Consider the following 9169-nt stretch of genomic DNA (forward strand, 5'->3'; position numbering starts at 1 on the left):
CTCTTTGCAGGGAGTTTTGGAGGAACTGTGGAGTCTTGCTGCCTTTGCCTGGGGCTCTGATCTCCTCTCTCCACCTGCGCTCTCCAGGGAGCTGGGGCTTTGGCAACGGCTCCACTTCTATTTTTATTGGTTTCCACTAAGCTGCTCCTTTCGGAGGATTGTAGGACTTCAGTAATTAAAAACAAAAATGAGTCCTGCTTCACCCACCCCACCCCCAAGAGCACATGGAAGAGTGTGTGTACAGGAATGGGGGGGGGGGGTGCACACAGCACCACCACTGCCACTCACACCTACATCCTAGGACAAAGAGTGCACTCCTAACAGCCCACCCCACACACTACACAGAGGCACACTGCTTTTGCCCCAAAACCATCCAAGCCCATGCACACACACACAAAATGAGCTCAAACAAACTAAAATCCCAAGGCATAATGTAGTTGCTGGTGGCGAGTAAGAAAAGGCAAATGTCCTCTGGTTCTCAGAGCCCCTATATCCCTGTCCTTCCAGAAAGCCACTTCTCTGCCTCACTGGCAGCCTTGAACTCAGGGACAGACTGCTCAAGCACATCAGCATTTTCCTTCTTTAGTCTGGCCCCAAACTGAGCTTTCTGCTTGAATAAACCCTGGCTCAGAACATCACATCCACCAGGTCTATCACTTACTGCCCAGCTTCAGGGAAGTGGGGAGGAGAGCAGAGATCAAGGGAGTTGGTATTTGACTGTATTCAGTGGGACACTTTCATAATGCCCACTTGGAAATTCTGACCTTTCAGTATCTGACCCCATTGCCAGTCCTCACCTGGCTCAATCTCTTGGAATTTTGAACTCAATGGAAGCCTTCATCTGGGGAATAGGAGACAAGGGGGGAAAAGTCCAGAGACACTGGAGAATTTTCCACCATGTGGTATATTAAAATAGATCACCAAACCTTTTGAAAGTAAGGCAGATTATTTGCCTTTTTGGATAAAATCCACTTCTCAAAACACACAGACAAAACCAACCAAAAAATTCCTGTTTAACACACACACACCAACACATGAAAATGTGAGTGTGCAAATTCATTTTGGTGTGAAAATACAACACTGGTGCCTGTAGCAATTGGAGACACCCTGAGGTATCATAAAAGCAGAAGTGGGAACCATTTCCCTAGAGCTGAGACTCTTATCCATCACACTTTGCTGGGACACACCTCTAACAGGTGAACAAAAGCAGAGGATATACAAGGAGCCCAAAACTGAGTCTTTAATCTGGCATACTCCTTTCATCCCACTGTTTCTCCAAGGCATGTGCCATCCAGATGGGAGAGGGCGCTGCCTGTTTGTCCTTGTTAACATTAAACAGAAGTGGAGAACAATTTACCCTGGCAATTCCCATCCTCCACCATCTATTTCCTGTCTTCCAAGGTAACCACCCCCAGGTACCACCCTCTGACTTCTGCTGTACCCCAACCCCACCTTAACAGAAAAAAAAAATCTCCTCCAAAAGAGACGGAGTATAGGAAAAGAGAAAGAATTGAAGATAAAAAGAACTTAGTTTACCTTTAAAATAATGACTCATTTTATTTTTTCTTTTAATATGTAGTTATAAATATATTTTGTCAAAATATATGATCAATATGGTCAAAACATTTGCACTTAAAGTCATAAATAAGGTCAAGGTGAATGTTTAGTTTTTTTCCTTTTTTTTTTTTTTTAAGATAAAAGTCCAGCTATAAGGAAGCAGTCTGTGTAGTGTGTGGGTGAGTAGTGGATGGGTGTGTTGTGTGTGTGTGTGTGTGTGTGTGTGTGTGTGTGTGTGTCCCCAAGGAAGGCCTGATCTCAGCGGCACCCACATCCCTCCACTACCATCTCCTGATAATTTTTCAGAACCACCTTGTCATACTCATCCAAGTACAGCATGGAGATGGCGCTCAGTTCGGTGGGAACACAACAGGCTTTGGGGATGCTGGAGTTGACAGAGTTGACGAGGGTCTGCACAATGGCATGGTTGGTGGAGTTGAGGTGGTCGGCCAGCGGAAAGGGGCAGTCCCCGTGGCAGTAGAAGGCCTGGTAGCCTGGTGGGGCCACAATCCAGTCGTTCCAGCCCACATCACTGAAGTCCACATAGAGCGAGTGGCGCCGGCAGTTCTTATTCTTCTTCCGGGCCCTCTGTGGGTGATGCTTGGGGCTACGCTTGGCCCTCCGGCGTCGGGTCAAGGCATGTCCCCGGCCATCATGGCCAAAGGTGACCAGGAGGGGCCGGAGCTGGGCCCAATCCCCACTCCCTTGAGGTAACGATCGGCTAATCCTGACATGCTGGCCCTGGTGGGTCCGTGTCTGATGGAGGTGGGTCACCTCAATGGCCAGCCCGTAGTTGGGCTGCTTCTCCCGGGTCCAGCGAAGGACTGCAGGGCTCACATCAAAAGTTTCCCACCGCGTCACATTGTGGTGGACCAGTCTTGTGTCCAGTAGTCGTGTGATGAGGTGCCCAGGCACCGCTTCTGCCGGGGGCTTCATAACCTCATAAATGTTTATACGATGAAAGCCCTGCTCCCAGTCAGGGCCCTGGTCCACCTGCTCCCGGAAGAGTCGAAGCTCGGCAGATGAGATCACCTCGTTCTCTGGGATGCTGCTGAGGTTAAAGAGGAAACGAAAAGCAGAGTTTTCGCTGGTCCCTGGGATGTTCTCCAGATGTTCTAGGCACAGTTGGGGAGGGAAAAAATAAGAGAACAGGGAAAAAAGGCACATGAGCTTCTTCCGAGACTGAAAAGTCAAGAAACAGCTAAGAGTTGGGTGATGCGTAGTGAATTCTGTTTATATAGTGGAAGCCTATTTGGGAGAAATAAGCGCACCTTTAATTTGACAGAGCAGATAAATGAGGCAGTGAGCAAACCAGCCAAGCCTAGCTAGCATTCAGCAAGCACCACAGACAGGATCTCCCAACCTCCTTTACATGTCTAATAATTTCCATGTGTCAGCTCCTCACTCCACCACCATCAGACTCCCCTTTGAAAGCCCTCCTGGCTTTGTGTACACAGTTTTCTTTACAAGTGGTTGTAAAGAAAAAGGGGGCCAGCAGAGCAGAGGCAGGAGGGAACACGCACACGGCCACCCTCTCCCTCTTCTTCCACTTTCGAGTATGTTACCAAACATTTCCCCAGCGATCTTGGAAACACAGAGCATGCCTTGTTGATCATGTTACAGAGAGGAAAATAAATTCCAACACAGTAATGATGCTGGTGGATTAATAACTCAGATTTACTTTGGAAAAGAAACATCCGCTAGGAAACATTCAGATCGGATTACAAGGCCCCTATTGAATAAACCTGACAAACACACAGCTGTAATATTAAATTCAGTAGGTGCTTTGGAAAAAAAAAAGGCAGAAAACCTGGCATAAAAGGCTTTGATATACCAAAAACACACCGCAGGGGCTAACCCACGTCTGAGTGGTGTCATTCCCCTTCTTGCCGACCCCTCCCTTCCCTCTGTCTCCAAAAAATAAATTCAGCCACAGCTCTGGAGACTCTTGAAGGTAAGCAGCTCTCTTTTCTCAGTCTCCTGGATTTGGGGCTCTGATGTAACCTGAACTCCTCGTCTTCCCGGAGCTTCCACTGCCCCACCCCAGTCCAGATTCCAGGTAGGGACTGACCTTCGTGGTGGAAGCTCCTCACGGTGTTGGCCCGACTGGCGGGGCGCTCAGGATACTCCAGACCGATGCCCTGGATCTGCTCTTCCTCTTCCTCCTCCCCAGACTGAAGCCGGTAAAGATCCCGCATGTAATCCGGGATGACTGCGCTCTTGCTAGGCTGCGGGCGGCGGCGCAGCCCGAACATCTGCAGAAGTGTGGCCTCGAAGTCCCGAAGGAGCTCATGGCTCTGCCCTGAGCGGCGTCCTCCCGCGTGGCCCTGAATCTCGGCGACTTTTTTCTTCCCCGTCTCAGGTATCAAACTAGCATGGCTCGCGCCTCCTAGCAGGACTTGGCATAATAAAACGACCATCAGCATTCGGTTACCAGGAATCATGGTGTCTCTGGGGAGGGGAGGAGGTGGAAGGGTAAAGAATAAATAAACACCAATAACTAGAGAGAAATAGAGATGTCTCTGCATAGGCGTGGAGAGCTACAGCTAGAGGGGCCAGAAGTAACACAGGTCAGAAAGATCAAGTTTGTGTCCTCCCCCGACACACACCCCCCACCACCACCACCAGCTGCAGCCGTGCACGGCCTGAAAGTAGGAATTGCCCTGTAATTACTTGGTCTAACTTGTTTACAGTCAAATAACCCCAAATCAGATAGCCTCCATCCTGTTAATCTTTTTTTGTCCCAACTGCTATCTGAGCCATGATCTCAGCCTGGCTTCTTTAGGGATAAACAGTTAACAGTGAGAAGGTAAAGAAGGGTGGGGGAGGGAGAGTTCAAATGCCAGCGCTCTCCTCTCCACTTCAGACCTTCAGCCTCTCTCTCCCTTCTCCTCCACCCCCCTTCTTCCTCCGCCCTTCCTAGCCCGACTTCCACAACTTCCAGCTGGTTCGGAGGAGGGAGGGAAAGCAGAGAAGCAGGAGCAGGGTGAAGAGACGGGGCGGCAGGATCTGGGAGCGTACCGAGTGGCCAGAGGGTTTATTTTACTGTGGCTGAGGAGTTTGAAATGCCCAGCAAAAAGCATCTGATCGCGCCCTCTCGCTCACTCCCAGGGAAGGGGGTGTGGGAGGGTATGATTCCAAGGGCGACCTCTGTGAGTTTTGACAAGCAGCTAGGAGCGCGCCACAGGGGCACTGGGTGCTCTCCAGTCATGTGGGGAGGGGGGCGGTCAGCTCCCCGGACTGAGGACCTTCCATCTGCTCAGCCCCTTCTCGCTCCCCTTTCTTGCAACGCAGGGATCAGAGAGAGAGCCAGTGGGAGCAAGCGGCACTTGAACCAGAACCGGTAGGCTCCGAGCGCAGCGGCTGCCCGGCCTAGAAGAAAGCGACAGCGCTGCCAGAAAGAAGAGTGTGGACTCTGGAAGGAAGGTCCGACGGAAGGGACACAAGGCGAGCGCGGGTGGGGAGGGCAGAGTGAATTCCCGGGAGGAGGGAAGGAAGAGGTGTCTACTCACTGACAGAAAACAAGGCATATAATAACAGTCCATGATTCTTGACAGCCAATCTTGAACAAACTTGCTGGAAAGGCTCAGAGGAGCTGCGGCAGTGCGTTGCTCTGGATGGCACTACGGAATGGCTCCTAAAATGAATATTTGAATATAATGAGACTGGCGCAGACTGACTCTGTTTTTCTTCCAGCCCCTATGAGTCACGTGAGAGCAGAGGCCCCTCCCCACGCACGGAGGAGCCCGCCCTCCCCGAGGCGGGCGGTGAAAGGGCCCGCGCGCCCGCCCCCGCCCGCGGCCCCACCCCCCTCCCGGAGAGGCCCGCCTCCCCGCCCCCAGCCCCAAGCCTCCAGCGGGCCGGGAGGAGCTCGCCGTGGCGCTCTGCGGAGCCCTCGGCGGGTCTCCGGGTGCAGCGCGTGGAGGACGTGGTCCTCGCCCCTACCTGTAGCCTTCCGGGCGTCGAACTGGGCCCTCGCGCCAGTGGCCTGAAGCCAAGGGTCTGGGGAGTACCGTAGGGGCTGCGCCTTTCAGCGCGAGCCCGGCTCCAATGGGGCCGGGATAGGGGGCCGCGGAGTCTCAGCCGCCGAAAGCCTCACCACCGAGGGTCATTTAAAAAGGAAAGCGCTGAGGGACACACAAACACACACGCCGCGCGCACCCCACTTCCTCCCCAGGGTCTCGGAGAGGCTAAATACTGCTCCCAGTGACAGCTAGTCACCCCCTGGCGAACGCCTGAGAATGTCCAGAAGAATTGGACAGCCGCTTTAGCTCCCAGCCCAAAGCTGCGGACCCTGTCGCGCGGGGCGGGAGGGGGAGATATTTAGGCGCTTATCGGTGTGGGAAGGTGATGAGGAAGCCGCCGCCAGGCTCCTTCCTCCGGTTCCTTTACGGAGAAAAACTCCGCACTACGGCGATCCCCCGCCAAGCAAAGCAAATCCCCAAAGAAAGTGGTCGGCGGGCCATTCCAGGCAAGGCGGCGGGCGCAGGGACGCAAGGCTCGCGACAGACTGGAAAAGAGGCGTCTCCTGAGAAAAGGCGCATCACATGTTTCAGGTCTCAAGGTCGCGGAGGTTTTACAACTCCCGACCCGCCGCAGAAAGGAAATCGCACCGCATTCCCAGGAGTCGTGAAAACCGTGAACAGCTTTCGGCCCGCGCTCGACCTCTGCGTCTGAGTCTCTTTCTCGCTCTCTCCCCAGCTTGTCTTTTTTAAACCACTACTCCTCCCCCGCCACTTCCTCCCCCACCCCCTTCCTCCTTTGCACCGGCTGCAGAGTCGCAGCAAATATTTCTTCAAGAATTTTACCAACCCACAGCTCAAGGAATTACTAGGGTTCTGATTCTAACCAAAGATGCTGCATGCGTGGGTCGCTCAGCCCGGGGGCCTTAAAAGAAGAAGAAGAAGAAGAAGAAAAAACCTGACCTACAACTGCGGCAGCCCGGGGCCTTTTCAAAATCCTGACCCACGCAATTCTGCGGCAACCCGGCCCGCCCCGGGGTCCCGAGTCCCACGATTCCCGCTGCAAAGCGCAGGGCACCGGCTGCCCTTTCCTGGGGCTGTACCCAGTTGCTGCTTCGGGTCGCTTCAGAGCTCAAGGGCTCAAGTTGCCCACCTCACTCTCCCCCGCAAACTTGGGGGCACTTGGAGAAGAGGAGGAAAGGATCAAGCACTTAGCCCTCTCTCCGGCCGCGGCTGCCCAGCGCCGCCAGACACCGCACTGGCCGAGTTGCGGAGGCCGCGGGCGCCCCTGCGCGACGGTCCACACCCGGCGAGAGTCGCGCTGCTTTTTGACCGGCTTTAGGTTTTCCCGCTCCCGAGCCACGGCTGGGGCTGACTGCGAAAGGGTTTGGAAGAGCAAAGAGTTTTGAGACGCTTAGAACCCTCAAAATGCCCCGTGGGAGGAGCTCCAGAAATGGGATAAGCAGACGAAGAAGGGCCGGTCCCCGCGGGCGAAGGGACAGTGGAAAGGGCGGGAGCCCCGCAGTCCCCAGACCATCCTCCGACCCTAAGAATCTTCCAGGGCGCGGCGCGAGAGCGCGCAGCGCTAAAACCGAGAAACCTGGGGAAGAGGGAGCTGTGTTTCAATTTCAGATTCAGAAGGATTCTTCTCTAATCACATTTTTCTCCCCCAATTTTCTTAATTAAGAGATAAAAGTCGAAAATCACTTTCGTCTCCAGAACTTTTTCTTGGGGGTCAGGGATGGATCTTATCGCAACTGTCTTTTGCTTTCTTGCTCGAGTTTTCTCCCAACTCCAAAGTTTGTTCAGAGCTGGCCTCAGTTTACCAACTCAATGTCTTTCGGGGTTTTAATGTCTCACAAAGACTTAAGCTCATAAAACGCAACCCTAACCATCCACCAATTGGTGCCTAGGCAGCGTCTAAGGCCGCTGGCCCAGCTCCCGCGGGCAGGGGTCTGCAGGGACCTGAGAATCCCAGGACCCTCACCCGTCGGCTCTGGGCCGGAAGGGCCAGTAAGAACAGTGCGTCCGATGTGCATCTCGCCAGCGACTCTCCAAAGGACACGACAACCCTGGGACCTGCGTCCCCAGAGCGGCTAGCATCCCGGCCACCGTCCCGACAGACCCTACACCATGAAAGGATGGAAGAGCTCCCTGGATGCTCCAAGTCCACGAGAATAGCTCGTGGAGCAGGCGTATTGGGCAACTGCGCTTCGCCTGCGCTCAGGGGCTTTAGCCGACTGGGGGCTGGGTTGGGTGACACTCCCCTAGACGCAGCCCTCCGGCGGCGGGCACGCTCCAGAAACCGCAGAACTGCGCTTCCCACCACCGAACCCACCCAGGTTAGGTGTTCTCTCTCCATCTCGACGCCCCTCAATCCCCTCACTTTCTCCGGACCTCAGAATCACCTCTCGCTTTTCTCTCCGACTCTTCCCGCCGGGCAGTCACAAATGCTAGTCCACGAGCGTCATGTTCCGCTTACGACCCTACAGTCTTTCCCAACGACCTCCAACGAAAGGCTTCTCCTCTCCCCCTTTCTCCTGCCCTGAACCTACTAAACGCTGAAATCGCCCGGGGCTACCGAACGGAGAAAGTGGTCTGGGCAGAGGCAACAGTGTATATGGAAGTGTCTTTCAGCACCAGCATCCCTACCTCTTGTAACCTCTAGTACCACCATTGGGTGGTGGGGGGTGGGGGACGACACATTTTGCCTCGACCACAACCAGAATCCCCTACTTCTCCCCTCAAGGATGCGCCTCACAGCAACCCCCTCCGCCCTTCGCCAGGTTTAGCCTTGCTCACCATAGGTCCCTGCAGTAGCGGGCTCGCCAGCAGCAGCTCCTGGGGACCTCTGAACAGCTGCAGTGAACCTGGGCGAGGGCCGAGGATTGGGGCGCAGCAGGCTCGAGACGGCGCGGACGGGAATCCCATCAGGGAGAGAGGCGAGATACTCAGCACTGATCAGCAGCGACGTCGCAGGCTCGGGTCCCTCCGCTCAGATGCCAAACTCACCTAGCTTCCGGGCCGAGCTCCGCTCCCGTTCCCTCCCTCCTTCCTCCTCTGCCCTCTTGCATCTTCTTCCTCCTCTTTCCCCCTCTCTCTTTCTTTCTTTCCTTCCTCCTCCTCTTCCCCGGCAGCCCCTCCCTTCTTCCCTCCTCCCTCGCTCGCCTCCCTTTCTGGGATGGGAGCCCCGCCCACATCCTCCCATCCAGCCGCCGGGCCTCGCCTCGCAGGCCCTGGTCCCGGAAACCCAGGCAGCGCCCGAGTCCGCCGCTGCCGCCGCCCGAGCTGGGACGCCGCTGTGTCCAGCTCTGGGAAGCGACCGGGGCTCACCTGGGGACCACGTGCAGAGGTACTAGAAAGCATGCACCGACTAGTCGCAGTACCTTTCAAAAATACCCATGGGAGTCTGTGGGCTTCCCTGACTTTAGGAGTAACTGCTGCCCAAACTGATGATTAAAACACTGAGTAATCACCATTTACCCCGAATAATTAGAGATAATGAAACACCTCTAAAATCAGGTTATGGAGAAAGGAGCTGTTGGATTGGTTTAAAGGGAGGCCTTCCATAAACTGTTAAAAGATTTCCAAACGTTGAGAAACAGGCTGTGCTCAGAGCTGTGTGCCTAAAAGAGGTACCTCTTTGGCTA

The 9169-nt window shown here is 54.5% G+C and overlaps 1 protein-coding gene across 5 annotated transcripts; it reads right to left on the reverse strand.

Annotated features, from left to right (window-relative positions):
• Positions 1–1531: 1531 nt before the first annotated feature.
• On the reverse strand, positions 1532–8663 carry BMP4 (bone morphogenetic protein 4). Of its 5 annotated transcripts, none has more exons than XM_043472125.1 (4): positions 8532–8663; positions 5070–5194; positions 3629–4008; positions 1532–2672 (listed from the first exon to the last, which is right to left on the reverse strand). In XM_043472125.1, the coding sequence occupies exons 3-4, from the start codon at positions 3999–4001 to the stop codon at positions 1816–1818; spliced, it is 1230 nt and encodes a 409-aa protein (XP_043328060.1). In that variant the 5' UTR covers positions 4002–4008; positions 5070–5194; positions 8532–8663; the 3' UTR covers positions 1532–1815. The 5 variants fall into 5 exon arrangements, with proteins under 5 accessions (XP_043328060.1, XP_043328057.1, XP_043328061.1 ...); XM_043472122.1 differs by having other exon boundaries at positions 8322–8638; XM_043472126.1 differs by having other exon boundaries at positions 3629–3955; positions 8532–8621.
• Positions 8664–9169: the final 506 nt, after the last annotated feature.

The sequence above is a fragment of the Cervus canadensis genome, chromosome 6, assembly GCF_019320065.1.
Source record: "Cervus canadensis isolate Bull #8, Minnesota chromosome 6, ASM1932006v1, whole genome shotgun sequence".
In the NCBI taxonomy this organism is placed as follows: Eukaryota; Metazoa; Chordata; class Mammalia; order Artiodactyla; family Cervidae; genus Cervus; species Cervus canadensis.

Coding starts and splice junctions, on each gene's coding strand:
- BMP4 (XM_043472126.1), bottom strand. CDS start 8,593: ATGCAAGAGGGCAGAGGAGGAAGGAGGGAGGGAACGGGAGCGGAGCTC. Junction 3,956..5,069: donor ATATGCCTTGTTTTCTGTCA/GTGAGTAGACAC, acceptor TATTATGCCAAG/TCCTGCTAGGAGGCGCGAGC. Junction 2,673..3,628: donor GAGGAGCTTCCACCACGAAG/GTCAGTCCCTAC, acceptor AACTGTGCCTAG/AACATCTGGAGAACATCCCA.